Below are 25,618 nucleotides of genomic sequence, written 5' to 3'. Positions count from 1 at the left end.
AACAAAACACATTTCATAGTCTGGCAGAACTGTTTGCCTGCATCATACCCGTTTTTTTTCTAGCTGCTTAGTACAGCTGAATAGTTTTTTCACTTTCTGTAAAAAAAGTTGCCAAAAGATCACGTTGACAAAAAGATTTTTTTCAGTAAAAGAAATGCTATGAAATAATTTACATGCATTTCCCACCTTTTGAAAGTGTGTATCTTTAACTCGCAGGGCATTGTTCATCATTCTTAAGACCAGCAGATAGGAAGACTACTGAATCACCATCTGTTCTCATCAGAAAGTTTATATATTCAGCTACATTCTGAATGTCACTAAATAGTAACTACAACAAACCTTACCTGAACTCTGTTAAGAATTTTAAAATTAACAATTTTATTAACCCAGGTCATTTGTTACTCATAATCGATGCACAGAATGAAACAATCCCCAGTAACTGCTTAATGTGCTACTGGAGGGCACCCAGGCACTACGCTGGTGACCACAAAAGAAATATATTTCTTTGAAGAAGCATTTCCATATTTACATACCGATTTTGGTTTATATTTACCCCAGACCCCATTTTTAACAGAGTACGTGCCCGTAATTCTCTCAGGTTGTCTAAAACCCTTGAATAGATAAACAACGGTAATATAGATTGTTCAAATGAAAGCTTTATTCAGTATTTTCAGATAAACTCCACTTCAAGAGCTTGCAATATTTTGTAATTGCAACTGAGAAGCTGTTAAAGACAAACCAGATGTTTAACTTTGCAGACAATACTTATGAACTAACACAAGCGCTTTTCAATCACCCCACTGTTCTTCACTGTATCTTCAGTTAAGCAAGCCATTAAAGTCCACTGCCTTCAGCTCATGGCCTGTATAATGCTGTTGTCTGGTTTTTGACATAGACTATTTCTACTTTTACAGGTAAAATCAAACCTGCGTTTGCTGACACTCTCTGGGAATCCTCTTGGGCGAATTTAGCCTTTTTCAGATTATTATTTGCAACACTTTTTGCTTTGTACAGAAAGTTTTGTTCAAGCTGTATCCTGAAACATTTCACAAAGCTACATTTCTTAATCACACAAACGGTTAACACAATTTCTAAGTTAAATAATTTAGCAGGTAGAAGGTAAGAGGACTTAAGAGGTAGATACAAGAGAGACTGAAGAGGTATGGCTGATAGCACGGAACCAAAGGGTTGCCGCAGCGGATAGCAGAAGGCATACAGACAGCTTTTTTACCAACAAGCGAAAGGATTTAAGGGCTGCAAACCCCGTAGGAGGAATGGAATGAAATCTGTCTCAGGAAAATGAATTATCAAGGAAAATCAAAATATCACATGTAGTCAGTCTTGAAATAGCTTGTACGTTGTTTGAAAATAGGTAAGGCTGTACTTCTTCAGGGTGTGATGCAAAGAGGCAGCAGAAGCGCTTGGAACAAGCTGGGATCTGGAGACGCGGTGGCCTACATAAGACGACGTGAAGCTTTCCGAAGATCTCGGTAGAGCAGGGGATAAGGTGAAGGTGGACGCTAGAAACGCGGCACAGCGGTGATATGTAGATTTGCATATATAGGAATACTGGAGGAAGACGGTTTGAGGAAGACAGCAATAAGAATAAAAAGTACTAAAAAGGGGAAACACAACTCAAAAAGCAAATCAAGGAAACCAAGCAGCATGAAATAGTTTTTTACTCCCTTTCTGAGATGCCAAAATTTGCACTGAAATAACATCTTTGGGGGGGGGTGGGGTGTAGAAGAAAAAGGAGAAATGTGTATATACACGTACGGGTTAGTGAATTTAACTGGGACCCACGTCATGACCAGCTGCCCCACCTTCTAAATCTGAATATTGGGACTGGATGATGCTGCAGCACAGATTTTGTCTGAGGGTCAAACAAAAAGCAAAATTTACCCTATTGGGAAAGTCTGGATTTCAATCTACAAATTCCCAGGTGAAGTGTTAAAATTTGGCTTAGCCTAAACACGAACAAGGATTATTCTGTAACCTGAGTCAAATCGAGCAGGTCTCTGCACAGCTCCTGGCATAAAAAATGTCCAACAAAATAATTTTCTTTTTAGTATATGCAATGTGTTTGCCTCTAAAAGCATCACCAACTTCAGGCAGGCCCTACTGTAAAAACACACAAACCAAAGCTAAGCGTCCTGCATTGCGAAGCTGTCTTTCTAAACAGACAAGACAGGTGAAAGATGAGGCAACGAAAGAAAAACACAGAGCAGTGAATTGACTTGCTCAAAACCACACCAAAGAAATCATCAGAAATTGCAATGACTCCCCCTTTCTCTCCGACACTCCTTCTCATATTGCTAATAACGTCTACGACAGCCCATAAAGCCAAGGATGTAGTCCTCACTCCAGGAGCCTGCAATAAAAGCAGGCAAGCAGATAAAAACACGCTGCATGATAGAAAATGGATTAGTCAGAAAACAAAACACTATTCTTCTGAAAACACTGTTCTTCTGAAACAGTAAAAGGAACATTCCTTTGTCAAAAGCCAGCGCAGCCCAAGGAAGGATTAGCAGATGAGGAGCATAACTGTGCTAATACCTAGAGGATTCCTACCGCAAATTCCAAAGGCAGAAGATTTTGCAGGGAGATAGCACAGAAGGGAGAAAGATCTGAACAGATGTCCTGAAAAAGCAGCATCTGCCTTAAATCTCACACAAGACAGTATTTTTGTATAGAAGAGAAAATATTTGGTTTAGATACACAATAAGGAAATTGAGTGACAGCATGGTGCAAAATTAAACAGTGGCTTTGGATATATCAAATTTTATTCAACTGGCCCTTATTATAATTTACACTTACGGACAAAGAATAAACTGGTCTCTCCTCAAACTGACTTTCAGAGGTAGTGGGGAGCGAAGCACTGTATTTATTTGTGAAATGCAGGCTTTAGAAGTCACATCAGCAAAAGCAAGCTTATGGTATTGACACCAACCTTACTAGCAGTGAACAAAGAAAACATTTAATCTTTTTTCCTAATGTTTTGGTTTGTCCGTTTAACACAGTACTTGACAAAGACCTTTGGTTCATATTACAACAGCAGCTCCTCAAGGAAACAAGTTTTGAACACTTTTATTTTCAGATGTTTTTAAACATCTGCTCGAGCAATTTAGTTACAGGTACCTTAAATCACTGCCTATGACTACTTCAATGTGACAAAACATTTTTAAGGAAAGATGCTAGTATTTTGGGAACCTCACTAGAAGAGGAAAGATGTCCTCCTCAGAGGATATTAAAAGCAGAGCCTACAAAAGAACTATACTACTGTGTAAAACTGTACTAATAAACAATAAAATCATTTTACAGAGATAGTAAAGAAATGTATCTACTTTAGGCTTGGCGTGACAGAAGCAGGATGAGTACAGCAGTACAAAACAAATCTGTAAGAAAAAAACTCTGGGCTTGAACAGAAAGCGGGATCAGCTTTACCTCAGCAGCTGACAATGGCAAAGGAGTAGAAAGAGCTAGTTGTACTGGGAAATCACAGGGCACCCATGGCAGACAGCATGATGCAGTCATGTGAAAGGCAAATGTGGTTTAGGGATGTATCAAGAGTTATTTCCAATACGCTAAGGAAGTATTAGTGACATCACGCATTGCCTTAATCTTCCTTGAACATAGAGTCAAGGCAAACTCGGGCTGGAATGGATGAAGAGAAGTGCTGGCGGAGCACTGAAGGTCCTGTGATTTCAAAGAGAAAAGACACAATGGATTCAAGAGGAAGAAAAGCTACTTAGCTGAAGGGTAATACTTGTGTAAATTGGGAGGAAATGAGTGTAAACTGGCCACAAACACAGCGAGGCTTCAAGTTGGAACAGGCTCCTAGCTGCTGGAGTAGTGTTCAACTAAGAGTAAGAACAAAACCTGAAAAACTTGTTTTTTAAGAAACCTGACAACCTCTCCGCAGCAGAAAGGACATTTCTCTTCTAGCCTTGCATGTGAGGTCTTTCTTGTGGAGTACATGTTGCACATTCCTGCATCTATGACCGTGAGAGCATCTAGCACCCATCCTGCATCTCTAAATGACAATTCAGAGCTAGGTATTACAGGAAACTTTCAAATTTCTCACAACAAACATCAGAAGAAATACAACCCCGATGAAGCCAAAGAAACGCATGGGATTAAATACAATACTTAACTCTCTTCTACACACAGAGAAAAAGTCACAGAATAGAAAAACAGACTTCAGTTTCCTTTGTAATACATGATAAACCAGATTCCCTGTCTTGCACTCCTTTCGCCGCTGATCTGGCAGATTAACAGTCATTTTCTCAATTAAATTCAAACTCAGCAGTTACTGACTCTGTTTTGCTGTAGCTGCACTCTGACAACTGTCTTAACTGCACCTTCTGTTTTTGACTGAGACTCTCCTGAACAAAACATGGTGAGCTTTAGGAACAGAGACATATTTTTTAACGGAGTCATGATTTGAACCTTTGTGGTCCACTGTTTGATAACTAAAGAAGCAAGGAGCGTAGCTATGTTCTTACGCAGCCACTGAATCTTGATGATGCTGAATGCAGACCAATCCCACCAAGTGAAGAAATCAAATCTACAATCCTTAAGAAAATGTCCAAGCCATCTGGGACAGTACAGCCATCAGCTCTACTTGTCCCTCTTTTGTTTTCCTCTCCTATGGTACCGAGAACGATGAAGCTTAGCCCCTCTCAGCTTAGTGAACACTGCAACTATTCAATACACTCCTATAATCAACAGACAAAACCCATCAACCTCAAAAAGCGTGCTGTATGCTGTAGCAGGGCCAGGTCTTTGGAATATTTTTTCATGAAAACGTCAGGCAACTGTTTTTTTACAGCGAAAGAGACAGAAAGAAAACAAGACCAAAAAAACAACAAACCTCAAACCCTTGACACATAAAAAGAAGGAAAAATTCAAGTAGAGAAACAATAAAGATTAATAGAACAGGAATACACCATAGAAATATCTACTCCAACAGGGATGGCTCTGGTGCTATTATTAAAAGTTAAGATTCATCAGGTTTAAAACTTCTGCAGGGGTTTAATACATTTATCATGCATGTACACAAATAATTTTTCAGAACGTCATTTGGACTGAGTGGCACTGATGTGACTAACTCCTCTAAAAACAGCTTTCAAATTGAAATGTTGGCAGTCTCACCACCTACTCTTTTGCAAGCGATTAGCCAAGGGTTAGTAAGCACAGTATTTTTACTCATTAGTTGGGAAACTACTCCACATAAACAATCTTGGGGGATGATTTTACTCTCTAGTACATGCCACTGATCCAGTTCCTCTGTAAAAATAAAAGGTCTGCATCATTTTTGCCAGATTAAGGATTACTACATTCTCCCATACTTAGAAAAGGAGTAAAAAACCTTATGCAATGTATTTGAAACAGCATACACAGAGCAAATCGAACTTAGATGGCATGGTTAAAATAAAAAATAAATGTATTTACAATATTGCATAAGTAATATAACACAAACTTCCATTCCACAATCAATCACATCAAAATAAAATAAAAAAATATTACAACTCACATATTTTAATACCTATAAATCCTTAATTTCTATCCAACATTTTCTTTATAAAAGCCTGTTTAAAATATTAAACTTTTGATTCACTCTAGCTTAAACAGAATCTAAAATGATTTGTTAAGTATTACTGATCACTTAGTCTTTGTCTTAGGTTTCTAGATTTTCCATTTTCAAATTTCCTCTTTTTAAATGTTGGCACCCCTTCTGTCAGGTCTCCAAGGGAGGTGACTGTCTTCTCTTTAAATATCACTGTTGCATCTTCTGGAACCTCTAGCACCGGAGGCGGTAGATTGTCACTCTCTGTACTAGGAAGCTCCAGGTCCACTTTTTCACTGAGAGAAGAGAGGAAAACATAAAAGGGTTAATCTACATGGAGAAAACAACATGGTGTACTGCACAGTAACATCCATATTTAATTGTCAAAGCAGCTTTGAGCTAGATGCAGTCTTCTAGCCAAGATCATTATCACAACAGGGATCAAGAAAAAAACAACAACCATGTTCTTTGTTTCTTCTGTGTGGGCTGCCGTAAAAAGTAAAAAACTAAGACCCCATTCTGTACAGAGCTTATAGCATGGCCCTGGCACTCATCATGTAAATAGTCCTGCAAAAGACAACAGGGCTGCATGTGTGTAAATTTATGAATGTTGAAAGACAGTAGTCAGTGAGTAATTAGCAACGGTTCACTGCCCAAAAGCTACTGAGTAGTTTTCCGTTAGCGTCCATCCTTGAGGGCCTGCACAACAGAACAGAGAACAGGCTTACCGAATCAGCCAGTGACCCCAAGTTGGGAGAAGCAGCTTTGGAAAACAGGATCACAGCTAATACTGATCTGAACAAATCAAAGACATCGTCTCAAAGTGACCAATCGGTTTTAAGGGTCAACAGCAAAACACTGTGTTCTACAAGAATAACCCGTGGCACAAACATACAATGGAGGACAACCAAACAGTTCGCAGAAAATGATCTAAACCACAAGTCCATCAGGAATCCAACCAGCATAACACTGCTGCAAAGAGATACACATTGTATTCCTGCCCAATCCGTACAAGAAATCTTGCAGTACTACTGAGTGTTAGTCTGACGTCAGCTCGTGTGCTATACCTAGTTTCAGGTCCTGTGCTTCAAGGAAGACATCGATCAGCTCAAGCACCCAAACAAGAGTCACGAGAATGATTCCAAGTCAAGCAAGTCAAGAAAATGTGACTGTTGCAGTATCCCGAAAACGTAAACCTCCTGAAAGTGGTTGGCACTGTGCCTAGTCTCAATTTAAAGTAAATAATGAACAACTGCATTTGTCTTATTTACATGTGTGTTTATCTCAAGCCTGTATGTTAATGTACAGACTGATATATAAGGTTCAGTAGCTGAAAGCACTTTTTATTGGACAGTGCTTTCCAAAAACCTGAAAGAATTTATCAGCTCTGGAGTCAAGGAGTGGTTAGCTGGTCCAATACAGGAGGCGTTATGTGAACATCATCATTTCCAAGGAAGTATATCAGTGCTTAATTTAGTCGAACAGTGTCACAACTCTATCTCCTGAATAATTTAGAACTGAAATGCTGGAGAATGGGGTGAGTATGCGGGAAAAGACTGTTTTCATTCTCTGAAACCTAATTTCTCCAGACTCCTAGAGGGCCCCACAACAAGAAACTGGCCATAAAAGACAGCATGCTTCACAAAAAAATGAGCCATCTCAGGCATTATGCAGCAAAACAAAACAAAACAAACTTCCTGATCAAATGCATGTCATGAAAACATCTGCAGTACATCAGTTGGATGTGGGAGAAAGAGATGGCTTCCAGATTTAAAATTGGCATTAACTAGATTACACGTTTTGTCTTTCATCTCCTTAGTTAAATCATTACAGACAGTGTCTCCCACCACATTGTAAGAGCCTCCAGGACTTACCCATAGTGATAGCAGAAAAGGTTGTAGTAGATTTTGTTTTGGTTTTGCTTGACTTTGTTTTGAAATGAGGGAAATTAGGGAACAAGAAAAACAGTTGAACCAGAAGTCTTTTACTGCAATACTGGATGAAAGCAAGACCACAAAGTGCGAAATGTTTGTGGAAGTAACTCAGCCAAACATACCAGCCTTAGGTAGAAATTGCTCAGAGTCTAAAAAAGCATACTCATTATGTCAGCAACTATAGATCCCATAGGAATTAATTCAAAGCAATGCTAACCCAGTACGATCAAGATAAGGTTGCTGGTGGTCCTAGAAGATCAAGATAGATCTTGAACTCCAGGCAGACTTAGCCCAACTAATTACTCATCAGAAAGAAACAGAATTTAGCCTGGAAGCTGGAGGCTCTGAGAAAACTGCCTGTGCCATTCCAAGACTGGAAGCAGTTGAAAAAAGTCACAAGAGCTCCAGAGGCAGCTGAACCAGGTTGTTGAAGGAGACAATGTTAAGAAACATAAGCTTAGAGTAACTACATTTAAATAGTTGATACTCAGCCTCTGAGAAAAATGACGGATGACAACGATCCTTTAAATCACCTAATTTACTTTGTACTCATGGTGAACTTCCACACTAAAACCAAAACACCACCACTATCCGCCATGGAGAGCTATTACTTAAAATAGTCACTGTTGAAAGAACTGTATTTTGGCTACGTTTCCATGCACTGCTGTGCTAATTCTGCCAGAATTCAGAAGCAAAAGCTTCAGCTCTTGAAAACAAGTATTCTGGAAACAAGTATTATGAAACTAACTATGATAAAAAGATCCTCACCATGGTTCTTCATCTTCTTCTGCTTCTTCTTTAACTGCTTTCCATTTTCCATAAGGGTTGGTCTTGTTAGGTGCATCACTAGAGGTTTCTTGGGAAGCTGATGTACTGTCCTCTTTATCAACAGTTTCTTCTGGCTTAACTTCTCGCCATTTCCCATAAGGACTTAACTTTTTAGCTCTGGGAGATTTTTTCCCTTCCTCTGATTCTTCACCATTATCTCCTTTCCTCTAAAGAGGAAAAAACCCACCTTAAGCAAAAATGCCTAAATAAAAACACAATGTAGCTTTATTTTACATCTTTTATTTACTATTATCTACTATTCATACTTTTCAACCAAGAGTAACTTGAAGCAATAAACTCATATTGTAATGAAATCTTTAAATTTTTCTTGTTGAGCTTTCATCACATACAGAGTTGAAAAAAAATCTTAAACGTTACAAAAAATTAAAGTTCGAAAATCCCATCTATCAAGGCTGAAGTTAGCAAGGAGTAGCCAATACAAACTTACTCAAAAACAAAGTTTAGCATGTCTTAAAGAAAAAAAAAAAAGGCAGGGAGAGCAAAAATTCACATACGGCTTTCTGTGCATGCAGATACACACACTTTACAGCTAACACCTGGTAGTAGTTTATAATGATGCACAGTGATACAAAAATATGTATTTTAGAATTAACACCTGTCCATTAATACATTTTATATTTAAACTCTCTCTGCCTGTTCTGAACTACCAGTTTCAGAAAAACCATCTGACCCAACCAGAGCCATAATCACACCCTTTATCTTAAGTTTTAAATCTGAAGACAAAAATATATAATCGATGCAGATTTTGTACCATGTGCTGCCAATGTTTTTCTCAATTAATAAGGAAACTACAACCATGTCATATTCAGTCAAAAGCATTCCCTAAAGGTCTCTTGGCAGTTACATTTACCAATGAAGGTTTGAAGTCGTCCTCACACTGAAATCCAGACCATTTTGTGGGTTATTTCAGCGAGATGACAGTGCCCTTTCTCAGAGAACATGACATTTCGTGGAGAATTCAAGCTACTTCTGGTGGGCTGAAGGAAAGATCATGCTTTCTATTCTGGAACAGTGCCACTAATGGGCCAAATAATTAAATAAAGATTCATTTTACTTTCAAACAAGTGCAAACTTCTACTTTCAGTCATACAGTTTAACCTCATTACGATGAGTACAGCCTATCACAAGAGATAAAAGACAAATCATCTTACACTAGAAAATTAATACTGTATGTAAAATAAATCTGAAGAGAAAACTTACCTTGAAATTTGTTTCTGAACTCTGTGCTTCATTTTCACTGTCTTCTGAGTCTGATTCAGATGCTTTGGAATCTGTTTCTGCAAACTCTTCAGAATGCTTGTCACGTTGACTCTTCTCGTTTGAAGATGAAACAAAACCATCCGGTTTCTCCCATGTGGATACTGTCCAAGATATTTGAACAACCACATTATTTATGTTTCCAATTCTGATCTGTTACTGCTTTGACAACATTACCTTTCAGGAGCAGTGCTGCCTTATGCAAAAATAACAGCAAATAATTTAGCACAAGGCTTTTGCCTTTGGTACATTTCTAGTAATAAACATAAACAGAAAGATAACATTTCCCTTCCTAGCAGAGATACAGTCATGACAGCTGAGTTCACTGTTGAGAAAGCTTGTTCTAATTAGCGCTTTAAGAAAAATATCACGCACAGCGAACTGCGGTCCACAAGACTGTGGTCCCTCTCATCCTCACACAGGACAGACAAATTGCCCTCTCGAGGTGTCCATTTGATTTGGGTTGTCCATTGATTACAAAGACAGGATAATGTAAAGAACAATAACTGCAAGCCTCAGCAGTCCAGGCAGATAAACCCCTTCTCCGTGCTACTTGGCTTGGTAACATTAGGTCTCTAACTGAAGAGCTGTCACGCAAACAAGGAAATACAAACATCAATCCGAAAAGACCTGAGAGTATGTACAGGATATGACCTCATTTTCAATTAAAAGGTAGTATTTCAGTAAATATACTGAGAGGAAATATTTAAGTAAAAGTTGACTCAATGGTCTTAAAACTGATTTTAGTAACACTAAGGCAAAAGTACACCAACTTTCAAGCTATAATTTTATATAAGCTTTCAAATGTAATAAACCTACTATTTTTCCAATTATTTTGCCTACTGCCAAAGAAATCCCTAACTGAAAACAACACTTAACAGGTATGCGCCTAGATGTATCTTGAAGAAGTAAAGGTGTAAGAAACTGGCAATGACTGACTTTGCATGAACAGAACAGTCTCTTAAGGGTACTGCTGTCATCTAGCTTTAGACAAGGACCTGAGAAAGTTCACTTTCCTAGGTGCCACATACAGCCAGTGGAGTAAGGTGCAGCCTTCCAAACCATGACTTGCAGGGCTAAGCCTGGAGATATCCGTCTCCTAAGTTACATGCCTGAGATGAGACACTATGACTATTTCCCTCGGTTAAAAATTTGTCTTGCCTTCAGAGGATGGGATTAGCGTTAACAGAACTGACAAGTAATTTTCAAGCATTTCCAAGACACTTACAGTTATATAAAAGTAAGGGATCACTTTCAAATGTCACAAGCCAAAATTTTACCAGATATGATGATTACAAAGACATTCTTCATGTGTCCATGAAGAACTTTAAAAAACACCACAACCAAAGGCATAAAATGTATCTGAACTTAGAAGGCAATGTTTAAAAATAACCAGCGTCTCCTCTCCCTTTCAAAAGAAGAAATCACAAATCATTTGGGCAGGGGAGCGGCATGTCAAAAAACTGAAAAGTTTTGGTTTTTTTCTATTCTTGGCATTGTTAGGAATGCCACTTCATACCCAACAGCAGAAGGAAAACTAATAGCCAGCATAAAATCACCTCTCTCCAGAGAGGCATCATTGACCTTAAAATGATTCAAACAGATTTAGAAAACAGATGTCTGTTCTGAGGGACTTACCACTAAGTTCCCCATCTAGGGAAAAAAAAGAGTAAAAGAAGTAGGAGGTAAGATTCGGGACTCTCTTATCAATGCTATGTTAGCAAGAGCCAAAGTTTAGGACATTCTTATACAGTCCTACATACTTGTCAAAACAAAGTCCTGCCCCTTTCTGGTTTCCAAACTATAATTTCAATATATATATGTAGAAAAGAAGAACCCATAGTTTAGAGTTGTAAGTTGAATGTGTAAAAAAACCTATGAAGCACAAACGTATACACACTGACAATACAGCTATAAAGCCATCACTGACTTAAGCAGCAAGTATATTTCAACTAAGTTAGCAGCTTAAAAAATACAAAACTTAGTAATGGCCTTAAAATGCAGTTATTTGCAAAACAAAATGCTTCTCTGAAAACCCTCTCTTCTGAAACAAGAGCTTAACTGGAAAACAAGCTCTCCTTACCTCCTGTTTGCGTGTTATAGTAATAGGTATGACCATCTTCAGTGACACCTTCTACCCACTCTGCTGCCTAAGAAAAAGATACAGGAGCTAATTAAAAAAAGTTTTAAGGATCAGTCAAAGCATCACTTACAAGACTATTCAACCCTTGAGTATTTTTTGTTTGTGATAATTTTACTCTTTTAAAGCTTGAACCCCTAAAGTTGCTAGAAAACATTCCCTTCGACTCAAATGAAATTGAATTGCTTAACTTAAAATGTTGCAAATGCACATACACAATTTTTTTCAAACAGGGGGTAATTAGTATGAGGCAGTATAGCAAATGCTGCCACACGGTTCAAATTATTATATAGGCCACTATTTTACACATTTTTTATTTTCCAAAAGTAATCACCCCTGAGGTTGTAATTTCCTGTTTGTGTCACTGTCTTTAGTAGAGATTGATAAAAAATTCCTCTGGAAGACTGAGGGTTTTGTGAGGGCTACAGAAAACTAATACCAATAAATACTATCACAAATTAAACATAAACAAACAAAAAACCCCTTCTAAAATTTATCGCAAAATGGATCTTCACCCAAAATAATTGAAGAATCAAACTTTGCAGGAAAGCATGCCAATGAATTTACTTCTTTAGTAAAGCATCAATTTCAACAAAGCACTGTTCGTCCCTCCTGAGTAATAAATACATATGAAATGTGGCAGAAGTTGCTGGTATGTCTTTGTGGATGTGTAATTAAAATAAAAATGTTTTGCAGAATCAGCCACAGCTAGATAATCAGTCATTACCCACAACTTAACATCTTAAGAATCTGATTTTCATCAACACTTACACATAGAACTACTTCACTGCTCCTTAAATGAACAAATACTGCCTAGCTCCCCCTTATTAGGCAGAAGATCTATGCAGATTCACCATACATTATTTTTGCATTAATAAATGTCTGTGTGTGTGTATACAGACATATACACATACAGATAGGCTTTTGCACACATACCTATACGTTTGCTTAATACTCTATTAAAACTTTGTTGTTTTTTAAAAAACACAACAAAATCAGAAGTTAAAGTTCTTGCACCCACTCTGTAAACAGGAAAAATTCTAACAGCTGGTTCAGAGCAGGCAAAGGCAAGAAAGCTTTCAGTGAGCAAGTTTCCTCAAGGTTTAGCTCTCAAAAGTTTCAGCGTGCTACTGTCAACAAAAGAAGCAAAAGGAATATTTATTTTATGTAAGCAGAAAAATGACAAAAACCTAGTCTTAAGCAGAACCTATCCTTTTTGTTAGAGTTAGATCCTGAGCATTTTAGATCTGGTTCTTAGAGGTTTTCAGCAGGTATTTGATGCTAGGCACACTGAGTATCCTACTACACAAATGCTAACAACCATGATGTCAATCTAACTAAAGTTATAGGTAGTCTTCAACATGCCTTTTCGTTACTCTGTTATCTCCACCTCTTAGGAAGTCTGAGCAGCAAGCTAACGTGCTGTAAAACAAGGAGGGCCTGTGAATTCACTCACGCTTGCACTACATATTGCAAGCACGCCCTTTAATTTCTGGGCAGTGAGTCCTCGTTAAGAGATCTGGAATGTTCCCAATATCTTTAGTTCAGACTAAATAAGGGAGCAATCAAATGCTTGTTTATAGCAATAGCGAAAATAACTCAAGACACCACAAAGTCACCGAGCAGGGTGAGGGAGGAATGGCAAAATACGGCTATGTGGCATCAGAGAGATATCCGTGGCTGGAGGTCTGCATTTATCATAGAGCTGAGATGAGCTAACTTCAAATTGTTGCCAAGAAGGGAGCTCCTTCTCTCCTCCAGCTGTTCTCTCTGCACCAGCATTTCTCTGATTAGCCAGAGAGCTGACAGCAAGGAAGGAAGCCTACAAAGCACTAACCTAAACTCTGATGTCTTCACTCCCTGAACTAGTTCACTGTCAGGGCAAATATGCACCAAGGACCACAAAGATTAGTCACAGGACCATCTCCTTCAGTGGAAGGCTACGGTAAGACTGGCTTATAAATATTGCAAAGCTACGCCTTGACTGAAAAGATAAAGTTGAAGTGCTGGTTAACAAGCAGTGCAAAACCACAGGATAAAGGAATCAGAAAGCCAGAGTAGCATGTGATGGGCAGCTCTGACATGAAGTGTGCAGTCTCTCAGGAATGAGCACTGGATGGAAAAAGACTGCATTCTGGAGATAAAACATTGCCTTAACAAGAGATGGAATACAGGCAACACTTCACGTACACTTTGTGAATTAGTTCAATTGCCTAAAAATATACACAATTATAACCACTTCCTCCTCTGACTCTATAAGTAAACCAGTACCAAGCATAGGCTACCTTCTGAGATGCAACAGCATAGAGCTACAGGATGTTAAACACTCTGGAAAAGCCAGAGTTTTTTGATCTCTAACATAATATCCAACATTAGCAAGCAAAACGGACTTTAAATCATACTGTACATATGACACCTATCGTGAAAATGGGAAAACATAACATCACTTCACAGGAGTGTTGTAAAAATCCTATTTTTAATGTTGTGAAGCACAAAAATCCTGGAGTGGTAAGTACCAGGTGAAAGCCCATTAATAGTAAGAAGAAAGCTTTCTGTCTTTGGACTATTCTGCAAGTTTTCCTGTGCCTTAAATAAGAAAGTAAAGTAATATGCTAAAAGGTTGCTTTCACATCAGTTCTATGACCTTAAGAAACACTGGAAAAAGAGAAATTATCACATAACGGTATCCTAAAGCAAATACAAAAAATAGGCACTCTTTTTTAACTATCTGACAATGCAATCTCAATGTTTCCTAAGATAAAGGAGTCTTAACTATTTCAAATGTATAAGATTTAATTTTTTAATTACATTTCATTCACAAAAGGTTACAGTTTTATGGCCTGAAGTATAAAAACACAACCACCGCTATCACCTCTCTCCCCTTGATAAACAAATTAGCAAAAAAAAAATTCTAAAGTAAAATTTCAGGTTTCATCAAGTCTATCATAAAACATTCTATATATTCAAATTATGTTTTCCTAAGTTTACTAAGACCAATTTATCTTCTGCAATCAGAAGACTTGCAAATTGCCTAGCTTATTTCTGATAAATGTTTACAAGGCAAAGAAAAGTATGAACAACATTATTTGATTACCGTTTGTGAGTTTTGAGAGTTGCCTTGGAATCCTTTAGGTTTCTCCCACTGTGATTCTTAAAAAACAAAAACATATTTCACCCATCATTCAATCCTGTTTATGTTTAATAATCTTTAGAAAAAACAGATCTAAAGGGTTATGACACTGGTGTGTGCACACATGAAAACAACTAATATAGATACACCTCAAAGGAATATAAATCATCCTTGATCAAACTATGGTATGAACAATAAACCAAAGTATCATAATTACAGTTGGCTTTACCAGGACTAACGACCTTCCAGACCCCATTAAACTATGGCCTATACACAGATACTGGACCTTTGGTACAAAAAAGGTGTTTGGTGGGTTTTTTTTAAAGGGTAGCATAGGCCAGAAGAAACTAAACACACACAAGATTTTTACTTTGTGGAAGTTGTCTTGTATGAGGAAAGACTATGGTAAATACTAATGTAAATCCTTAAATTTATAAGAAACAGTTTGTAATATTCTCATCAATCATAAAAGAGGGTTGCTTTTATGCTCTAAAGTAGATCATAACACATAGTTCCTGAACAGTAGTCAGTCATTTAGGTAAATCTGGTAAATGTGGAAAGAAACAATCAGACACCAACCCAACTGCTCTTATTTACTTGGGCACAATCAATTTATTTCACATTCCTGATCAGAAAGCTTCTTTAGGAAGAACACAGCTATCTTTTGTATACTTAACCTTTGAAAGGCTAAACATTTCCAGAAACTGTGGAATTACTGCATTCTTCCATTATTAACAAACAGCAAAACCCCTCTGAAGTTCTGGATTCCTAAGTCTTGAATGTTAAACATCAAAACTCCATCTAATTGTTCCCATTTTAATAGTTTTCATTTATACACAATTTATATCTGTATTTGTTCCTCACTAGTTTTTACCTCCTGTTCTTGTGTTGTAGTAATATGTATAGCCTTCGGGAGAAAATCCTTGCACCCACTCCTTCGTTTCAATTTTTGGTGGCATTGAGGTGTCCTGAGGTGTCTTTTTTTTCTTTTCTTTCTTTTCCTTCTTTTCCTTCTTCTCTTTCTTTTCTTTCTTTCCTTTAGTTTCCACTGTGTTACTTTGAGTTTTACTCTGTGTCGAACTGGGACCTACATCATCTTAAAGAAAATAATACTCCCTTTTTAAAAAAGAGTAATAACCTGAGTTTAAATATTAGTCACTCTTGAGCAATAGCAAATAGGAAATTTTGTTCCTATGAGTATTTTCACTCATTAGTATTACACTCGTAGCAGGTAAACTTAAAAGATTATATTCAAAGCATCTTGCATTGTAGCAATACTATATTGTCATAAGAAAGTCTAAATATCACAAGATGAGTAACATAAAGAGAAAAACTGGAAGGACCAACGAGCTCTAACTAAACAACAACAAAACCTAAGAGAGTTATGAAAAAGATAGCTTCTACAGGAGCTTGAAACTACAAACTTTTTTTAAAGGATAATATGTCTTCATGCCGACAGAACAAAGGTACTTGCTGAACCGCAAGCTGCGTAGGAGATTCTTGTCTCCACTGTTTGACACCAGTGGGAACCCAAACTCTCCTACTCAATAGGTACTTTTGTCTCCAACTGGCAAAAATGAAACATAAACTAAGGGAAGCTGCACTGCTGATTCAAAGCACCATGTGTTATCACATTGTTTAATTTTTCTACTCCAAATTGTATTGTTCCATGGACCAGAGGATAGCGTAGCCGAAAACATTCTGTACTGCAACTTCCTACTACTGGCAATTTGCAGACTCCTTTTTTTTTTTTTCTCTTTTTTTTTAAATGAGCAAACACAATCCTGGAGGCCTCCTCTCATGTTCCTAAAACCTAATTTTAGAAAAAACTTTCCTACTCAATATTCTTTCAATTCTGTCCTTAATCTTTTGGCAGCTATATGAACTACCTGGCTTAATTCCAAGCCTTTTCAAATCCTCTTGATAGGCTTTCATTGCAGCCTCCTCCATTGCTGCAAATTCTTTTGACATGTTTTCTTCTTCTTTTGCTTTTTCCAAACTTTTCTTTTTAATCTAAAACAAAACAAAAAACCCAAGAGAATAAATTAAACAAGTCTGATAATGAAAGAGATTAAAAATAAGCATTCATGCAAATAAGATATTTGAGTTACCTCACTAATTCTTTTTGCCACATTTTCTTTATGATTCTTTCCTCTTTCATGAAACTCAATGCTCTTCAAAGCGAGAAAAAACCAAGAAAAATAATACATATTATACAATTTTAATTCAGTTAATTTTAGCTAGTTATAATCTAGTTAGACTAAATTTAGCTGAACAAGCCTAAACGTAACCTGTTCTGAAAACACTTACAGCAAACACTACAGCTATAAAATAGCTATAGGAATTCAGGAACACTGCGAAACATTCAACATCAAAATTATGAAAAATCAGTAACGCTCCAAAATGGTATCATAAAATTTCATAGTCTGCATTTGTAAGCTTTAAAATTTTCAAATAATACTGTCCAGCACACATATTAGAGACAAGTAACAGGGAATCTGGGCTCCCTCTCCGTGCTATCTTTCCAAGTATCATCCCTTGATTTTTTTTTTTTTACACTCTCAGTTTTCATGCAAACTTTTAAAAACCATATGGCTTATGTAGTGTTCCAAATATTAGCTATGGTCCTTAATTAGATTATGCTACGCTCCACAAATATCCCATGAACTTAAACTAGTACGCAGGTCCACAGATCTGAGAGAGAGAGAGAAAGAGAGAGGAAAAAGCAAAGTGGGAGAGTTGGGTAACTAAGGACAACAGAACAGTCCGCAAGCCAAAAAGCTGCCAGAAAGAGTGAAGCTAGTAGGAACTGGAAGGAGTTCAGAAGCTCCACAGGTACAACAGTGGAAGTCCTCATGTGGTTCTCACAAAAACCATCTGAACTCATTTAGGTGTGCAGATGTTAGGTCCCTAAGCCTGACCTAGTAACCCTAGAATTTCCTTGCATGAACCGATGTGCAGAGGATGCACATCCAGGGGATGATTAATCTCATTTAAAGACAGACTTTATAATTTACCCAAATCCCCACCTTTAACGTGTATTTCTCTTCACTGACTACAAGAAACCTAAACCAGTTAGCTCACACGTGTCATTCTGAACTGCAGGTATCTAACCGTAAGCCAGATGAAGCACAGCTCCAGGAGCTCCCCTGGCATCAAGTCAGGAATGCAAAACTTCTAAGTAAGAAACCAATGGGTCTAGTAGTCTGAAAAAGGCATCTGCAAGTCAGAAACACCTTTCCGTAACCCACTAACATTTCTGTGGGCTGTGTGAAATGAAAGAAACCTGCTTTAAATGCTTATAGTGCTGGCTGTACCAGGCCTACCATATATAAACAGTACGTATGCCAGGTTTTGCTTTCTACTTGCATATGAAGGCTAGGAACAGGCACAGACAAAGTTTCAAGACAGATCAAATGTTAAGTTACAGAACCTGAAGAAAAAGCAGGGTCAGGTATTTCAGTTCTTATCTGTACTGCCAAATAGAACAGCACACACCATCTTGTACACAGGTATGTGGCTCTCACATAATATATTTTAAATAGCACAAGTATTACAAAGGCATTTTTTAAAAGCAAATTTCATGCATCAATAGATTATTATCAAAAGTTATGCTAAAAGCCTGTAATTCAAATTCCTAGTACTTCAAAATCATTGACATAGTATGGTAGACCATCGTACAGGTCTGTTGTCTGCTATCCAGCACTTGCAGTAATCGCAGAATTTTTTTGGCTGAGATTTCCAGTAATCGGCCCTGGGGAGAGAAAAAAAAAAGATGTATAATCTGAAACAATACTCAAAGCCACAGGTTTTTATATATATATATATATATATAGCTTCAGAAACTAAATTTAGTCTTCTTTGGGAGATTGAGTCCTGAGAGTTTGTTTTTCTTTTTCTTTTTTTTTTTTTAAAACAAAGTATGGGGAGCAAGCAAGAGTAGCTATATTAACTACTCTGTCCCATAAAGCACAGTCCAGTATTGGGACTGTGCCCATCTGACCCCTGAAGACTGCAAAATTTTTACAATGGAGGTGATGCTACAAGAACCAGAAATAAAAGACAAAGCAAGCCAGAGATAAACAAGTAGCTCTAGATACCCTACTTAAACACAGAACCGTCAGAAACATGCAACTTGCACTATTTTTCATAAAAATGTGTACAATAAATGTTTCTAAGTGTAAAACTTTAGATTTAATGTCGAATTCCACTTTGGATACTGTACACAGTGAGCTTAGCAACACAAAGGTGCCATTCTGGACAACATGAGCTACTGTGGGGAACCCTAGAACAGACTCTGACCTGCGGGGTCACAGACACAGCAGTAAATTGTTTGGATGTTTCAGCGTAAAAATGTATTTCTGAACCATGCAATTTTGGTAAGTTGCATATGTGTGAGGAAACTTGGGGAAAACTCTTCAGAGCCAAAAAGTTGGTACATAAGTGTATTTAACAATAAGACAAACAACCCCTCTAATGGCTGTTTCTTCATCAAAACCCGCTTTCTAATGCCAGATGAGGCTTGTGCAGAAATAACTCCCTTTCTCATTGGCTTGCAGCTACAGAAGCAATGCTTTGGTTCAACAGAACACATTCTGACAACAGACTTCTATGTTTTTAAGTTAAAATGAAAAAGAATGAGGGGCGAAAACAAAAACAATTCAAGATTACACTGAGAATATTAAAAAAGATCAGTCAAAAAATGAATCTGTGCCTTCCATCTGAAGGTCAATGTACAGAGTTCAAGGAAAATACTTCCTGACATTTTTAGTCAATAAAAACAATTCTTCCATGTATGATCGGACCCTCAAACCCTATGATACGTGCAAGCAGATCTCTAGTAACAGCAACAGACCTCATCGACTCAACTCCTAAAATTTAAGCAGATCTCAAAAGATGTTCTCCTACCAGTATTTTCCACCGATTTCTTTCCTAAATGCTACTGGACATCACACCTGTTGCAAACCACTGTAGCTACACATAGAGTGATCCTGCTGGAGAACCTGAGGGCACACCTGGGGCTTAAGTACAAATCCAGGTCTTGACGACAGAAGCCTTTTGTCTTCATCTCCTATCGGTTCTGATAAAGAGTGGAGCTGGCTCTCTGTCATTACATACAAAATAAATGTAAATGATACTCTGTGCAGAAGACCTGATATCCCGGGAACCTCAAATCCTCCATTTCATGATTAATGACGTTAATTGTGTAAATTATGGTCCCAATTCTGCAACTTATGACCATGAGGAGTGTTATATGCTGAGTAATTCTCTTAAGGATTTTCCACTTGAGTTCATACCACTCGAAAAAAGAGCAACCTCAGCTGAAATATCCACCGAATAACATCTGCCATTGTAACAACGGTGGAGCCTGCAAAGCACCAACAGTGCTGCAATGAGTGCAAACCAAACCAAAGAGGAGTGTTTGGAAAGGAGCAGCAACTGAAGCGAGACCCCACTTCAGTGATACGCTACAAGTGCTTCACAGGCTCTGGTCACAAACCTGAAAGTTAATCCAGATCGATGACAATGTTCAAGTATGTGATTATTTTATTAATCTGCCAAACACAGGCTTGAGAGTAGATGCTGTTGAAGTGGTACAGAGGTCTTTTACACTTGAATAATTGTGTACAAATCAATGGGAAACAGAGTTATTTTAAAATGTCATTGCAGTCAAAACAGTACAGCTTTTAAGACTCCTCATCTTCTGCCTGCACTTACATCAGTAGAGTTAAGGTTGATTCTTGTTTTCAGCTTTACAGCTGGGCCAACCTGCTAAGGACCAGAAAGCTGACCAGCTAGCCATCGCCACCACAACTATCTTTTCCCCTTTCACTAAAGCGAAGGGACAGTCCAGAGTGCATCAAGACTGGCTTATCCAGGTTCGCAGGGTTGAGGTTCAGCACTATACACATTTACCCAGGTGTGGCTCCCAAACGAGAGCTCGGTGACACGGACTGGGAGAGGTGCGCAAGTTTCGCTGCGAAGCTCTACCTCCTGGGAAGGGTTCTGACAAAGCCCGCTTGGAGCCCGATTGTCCAGAGCTGGCTGAGTAAGTCAGCTTGGCAACCCGCTACTGGACACCCAGGGAGCAGAGCAGTGCCGATACAGATGGCTACTGAGCAACTTCTGGACAAACTGCTGTAAGGTTTCATCCAGAGTTGGAAATCCTGTACTAACTTGCAAGAAATTTGTGTCTCCTGAAGAACAGTGATTTTCTTTCAGCTTTTACTGGTCAAACCACTCAGGGGCAGAATGTGCAGCAGTTCAGAGGGCTAAAGAGGAAGGAGAGAAAAAGAGGGCATGAACATCAAATTGTTTTCTTGAAACTTTAGTGAAATGACAAACTCTTTGCTGGCAACAGCTGCAGAGTGCAAATAACGTCAATGTTAAAACCATTTTCAGATTTTGAAACTCATTTAAAACTTCAGAGGGAGTGAGAAGATGGGGAGGAAGAAGTAGCAACTCTGCATTAACAACACCTGCCACATTGGCCATTTCAAAAGATATGAAAACGCTGAAACTCAGAGAGAAAACTCCTGAAACTCACGTATTTTTAGTTTGCATAATTCATTTCTTGAGCCACGAGAATCAAGCAGCCTACACTGCAATGACCAGGTTACGCACTCCAGCACTTGAAGCCCATATCTGGGAGCACACAAACGGGACAGGTTCTGTCAACGACGTTCAGAAAATAACCTGCAGAGTAACTCCAGCGGTACTGGGGTCCAGGGCCCCAAACTGTCAACCTGCGAGCTGCTTCTCATCACAACTTACAGTACTACTTATGTTTTAACAGGTGGTGCAATCAGCTTTCCTCATATAGGGAAGCTTAAAAAACCCTCACAAAGAAGCTATCTTCAGCTGAGACAGCTTTGCCAAGCTTTACTTTGAGACTGGGCTGGAGGTGTTTGTTCCTACCACATACCAGCCAAAATTAAAAGGGTGGTGGGGTGGTGGTGGTGGAAACATAACAACTGTTTCAGGTGGATCTGAACACAAGAAAAAAAAAAAAAAAAGGAATTTGGCTGTGCAAACAAAATTTAGAAGCATTTGCTTTGAATAGCTCTGTTCTAAAACGTCAGACTTGAAATTTGGCAGGGATGCAGGGGGGTTTGTATCAGGGATGTATCTGTCCAAATTATAAGCCTTTGGGCTTAAAAAATATCATACGCATGCTCAGCAGTTGTCTTTGGTTTTAATATCTACAACTTCTGAAGACTTTACACAAAGTTAGTATCTTACAGCTTTCTGCAGGTTTGGGCATTGAACAGCTTGCACGTGCATCATCTCCTTGAGTACAGGTGTGTGAAGTGAGTAATATATAGATTGAAGTTCTTGACTACACAAGGAAATGAATTCAGAGTAGCTGCTGTGTCTGCTCTGTATCAGCCACTCAACAGGACACAGTATTCAGAAATAGTAACAAATTCTATTTGGGAATAGTGTGTACTTTAAGAAAAGTAATAGGTCTGTAATGGAAAGTAGAAAGAAGGAAAGAAAAAAAACCCAAACACGTATATTTCACAATAGACCCTCCTCCACATGGGAAGCCATTCCAGAACAGCTAATTCTAATTCAAATATCCCAGTATTGCTAAGACCCAAGAAAGCAATGCTAAAATCAGCAGGGAAGAAGGCCAAAAAGGAAAACGTTTTTTTGTACCGTGAAGTAGGTCCCGGTGCCATGGCCCTAACGACCCATGCTCCCAAATAATTCACAGCAATTCCATTCATTCATAGTGCACTAATCCTACCCTAATAACTCTTCTTAGATACATAACCTTAATTTTTATTTAAAATAAATGGTATTTAAAAATAAGGACTCAAGAAAACAGCATCCCTGACACACCGAGTACACGGGCCTGTCCTTCTACCTAACCTTAGCTTCTTGGCCTTCTAATATCACACAGAATATATGCCTACATGCAGCCTCCTACAGAGTAGTACTGGATGGGAATTTCATCCACATGAAACAAGGCAGTTCTCTGAAGGGTTTCATTCTTCTGGCCTTCAAGTCCATTATATTTTTGGCCATTCTTCTGTAAATTCTAATTTACAACCCAGGTGGCTGCTTCTTTTTATTACTATATTAGCCCCCTCTGAACAACATACCAATCATAATATCCCACAAGACAATCTGAGCAGAGAGCAGAATCTACAGAAGCTGCTCAGTCTGACCTATACTGGTGCTGAAAATCATTTGTGTGTATCTGCTTTGCCAGATCTCTTTTCTGAATTATAAATTATGTAACTTGAAAGGTAATGCTACAAAAATTTTTAACAACATACAAGAATGCACAAGACTATCAGGGCAGGCAGCCTTCTGCATGTATGGAGCTCCAAGGGACCTCATCTCCCCTAAGTTCAGTTGTCAAAAGGCGAGATATCGAGTTGTCCAAGTTCTCCATGTCAATAGACGGAGACTGTCATCTCTAGTCGCTGAGAGAACGCCACTCTTTCCATCCGAAATAGGTATCTGAGTAGGAAATTGGACTCGATAGGTGCGCGTTTCTTCCTTATACAGGGAACCTAAAGCGAACTGCCTGAGTCAGCCTTCTAAAGTTAAATATCTGAAGTCAGGGGTATCTACTGAGAGCAGAAGTCTGCTGCTGTAGATGCAGAAGAAGGATATGGGCTATGTCAGGAAGAGTATGATAAGAATTAGAAGAGAGGAAAAAAACCAGCAACATAAATTGGGTCAGGAGACTGTTCAGCTATAATTTTAGCAATAACTAAAATTAAGAACACTGCTGTATGCAGTATCAGTCTGCAAGACAGGCTCACACAACCTAACCATCAAATACTTCCCCACAGAAAGATCTCTAGAGAAATTTTTGATCCGGTTAAGATTTTTTTTTTTTTTCCCCCAGCACGGAAGTTCGGGTATCTTGAAAAGTAACAGAAACGGGCAAATGCCCCTTAATCAAGACCAACGCTTGGATTTTCACCCCCCCAAAGGTGGTCAGGTATTAACGCCAATTCTCTAATTAAACACTGAAAAGAGGTCGCGACGGCCAGCAAAACCAAGGCTTTTCTTCCGCACCCAGAACCAGAGGCCGCGGTTCGAGGGGGCAGGGGGGACGGAGGGACAGACAGACAGACAGACACACACCACCACCACCGCCCCCCCCCCGCTGCAGGAGCGGAGCTGCCCGGCGTGTCTGAAGGAGATAAGGGGCCCAAAGCGCAGCAGAAACAAACAACCGGGAGGCTGGGGGGGGGGGACACGGGGACGCACGGACGGGAGCAGAAGGACCGGAGCGAGAGGGAAATAACTCGGTCAGAGAGGCGGGGGTCGCCGGCAGCAGCCCGGCTGCCCCAAGGCCTCCTCACGGCCTGCGGGCATCGGGGCCGGGCCCGTCCCGGCCGCCGGTGTCCCCCCACCGCCGCCTTTGCCGGCCCTCCCCGACCCAGGGCAAAGCGGAGAGGAGGGGGGCTGTTCGCGGAGCTGTGACCGGCGCTGCCCGCTCCCTCCCAGCCCCCGGCACTCACATCGCCGCTTCCCCGGCAGCAGCAGCACCGCCGAGCCGAGCCGCGCCGCGCCGCTCCCCGCCAGCCGCGCCGCGCCGCTGGGGCGGGCCGGGGCGGGGAGAAGGGAGAGCGGCGACGGGAACCGGGAGGGCTCAATCCGCGCTCTCCTCCTCCCCCGCCCTTCCCCACCTCCTGCCTTCCCCCCGCCCCCGGGAGAAGGCGAGCGCTCTGCGGGGAGCCGCTCCGAGAGGGAGAGGGAGAGGAGGGAGCCGCCGCCGCCGCTCGGTGAGTGCCGCTGCCCGCAGGTTGCGGCGAACCCCGCGCTCGGGGGGGGAAGGGGACGGGGACGCTCCCCGTTCCCCGTCGGCGGTGGGCGAGAGTCCGCGGGTTCGAGCCCCGCCGCCGGCAGCACCCCCGTGCCGGGCTGTCCCCTGCCCCGCCGCTGCTGTGGGAGACGGGAGGCGGCGGTGCGTGTGTGTGTGTGTGTGAAGGGGCTGCGGGAGGCGGCGGCGGCGGGCCCCGGTGCGGCGCCTTCGGGCCGGGACCAGCGGCGCCTCGTCCCGCCGGACACGCCTGCCAACTTTCTGAGGAGTTCAGGCAGCGCGTGTGTGTGTGTGTGTGGGGGGGTGCGTGGGTGGTGGTGGGGTCCTGCGTGCCGACTTCGTGTCTTCCTCCTCCTCCTCCTCACCGCTGTCGTGGTGGTGGGACAGCGGCGGCTCCGCGTTACCGGAGCGGAGCGGAGCGGGGGGGGGGGGGGGGAGCGAGCGAGCGAGAGCGCGCGCGCGCGTGGGACGGTTGGCGGCGCGCCCCTGCGCGGGGAGGCCGCGGCGCGTGCGCGCGCTCGCTCGCTCGCCTGAGGCGGCGGGGGGGGGGGGAGGGGGCCGGGGCTAAGGGCCAAGGGCCGGCGCCGCTGCGGGACGTGGCGGCCGGGGGAGGGGGGGGGGAGAGAAAGAGAGGACGGCGACACACACGACAGGGTCGCAGACCGGCGGCCGCGATACGACACGTTGTCGCCCCGGGGGGGTGTTCCTGCCTCCGCGTGGCCGGTGAAACCCTTCCTCGGCTGCTCCCCCCCCCCCCCCCCAATAAAACTCGTACCGGGTTTGTGTTCCACACACACCCCTCCCGCCACAGCGCTGTGTGACTTCTGTCCCGACGGTGCCGCGGAAAAAAAAAAAAAAAAATGTTAATTCGCCGACTACAGCTGGCAACCTTTTCGCTGTAGTCACGCACAAGGGTGGAGGAGAAGCCTGCGGAGTGAGTCATGGA

The 25,618-nt window shown here is 40.7% G+C and overlaps 2 protein-coding genes across 4 annotated transcripts in view; one reads left to right on the top strand and one right to left on the bottom strand.

Annotated features, from left to right (window-relative positions):
- Positions 1 to 636: 636 nt before the first annotated feature.
- WBP4 (WW domain binding protein 4) lies at positions 637 to 24,506 on the bottom strand. 2 transcript variants are annotated; one of them, XM_069802631.1, is made up of 10 exons: positions 24,371 to 24,506; positions 18,561 to 18,633; positions 16,991 to 17,053; positions 16,769 to 16,892; positions 15,754 to 15,975; positions 14,844 to 14,899; positions 11,693 to 11,759; positions 9,553 to 9,713; positions 8,272 to 8,498; positions 637 to 5,865 (listed from the first exon to the last, which is right to left on the bottom strand). In XM_069802631.1, coding segments are annotated over exons 1-10 (1,203 nt in total). In that variant the 5' UTR covers positions 24,373 to 24,506; the 3' UTR covers positions 637 to 5,657. The 2 variants fall into 2 exon arrangements, with proteins under 2 accessions (XP_069658732.1, XP_069658733.1); XM_069802632.1 differs by lacking the exon at positions 16,991 to 17,053.
- Positions 24,507 to 24,519: 13 nt separating this feature from the next.
- ELF1 (E74 like ETS transcription factor 1) overlaps positions 24,520 to 25,618 on the top strand; it is a 93,507-nt gene continuing 92,408 nt past the window's right edge. Inside the window, exon 1 of one of the 2 annotated variants that reach the window (XM_069802625.1) lies at positions 24,520 to 24,634. The gene's annotated coding sequence lies outside the window, so the exon portion shown is untranslated. The remainder of the gene's footprint in view (positions 24,635 to 25,618) is intronic. The other variant, XM_069802623.1, reaches the window with a different exon arrangement.

Source organism: Haliaeetus albicilla, chromosome 15, assembly GCF_947461875.1.
Source record: "Haliaeetus albicilla chromosome 15, bHalAlb1.1, whole genome shotgun sequence".
Classification (NCBI taxonomy): Eukaryota; Metazoa; Chordata; class Aves; order Accipitriformes; family Accipitridae; genus Haliaeetus; species Haliaeetus albicilla.
The sequence above is the reverse complement of the archived record's forward strand: the minus strand, read 5'-3'. Positions and strand labels throughout refer to the sequence as shown.

Coding starts and splice junctions, on each gene's coding strand:
- WBP4 (XM_069802631.1), bottom strand. Junction 11,760..14,843: donor ACTCTCAAAACTCACAAACG/GTAATCAAATAA, acceptor TCTTTTTCTTAG/GCAGCAGAGTGGGTAGAAGG. Junction 8,499..9,552: donor GTTCAGAAACAAATTTCAAG/GTAAGTTTTCTC, acceptor TTTCCTCTTTAG/AGGAAAGGAGATAATGGTGA.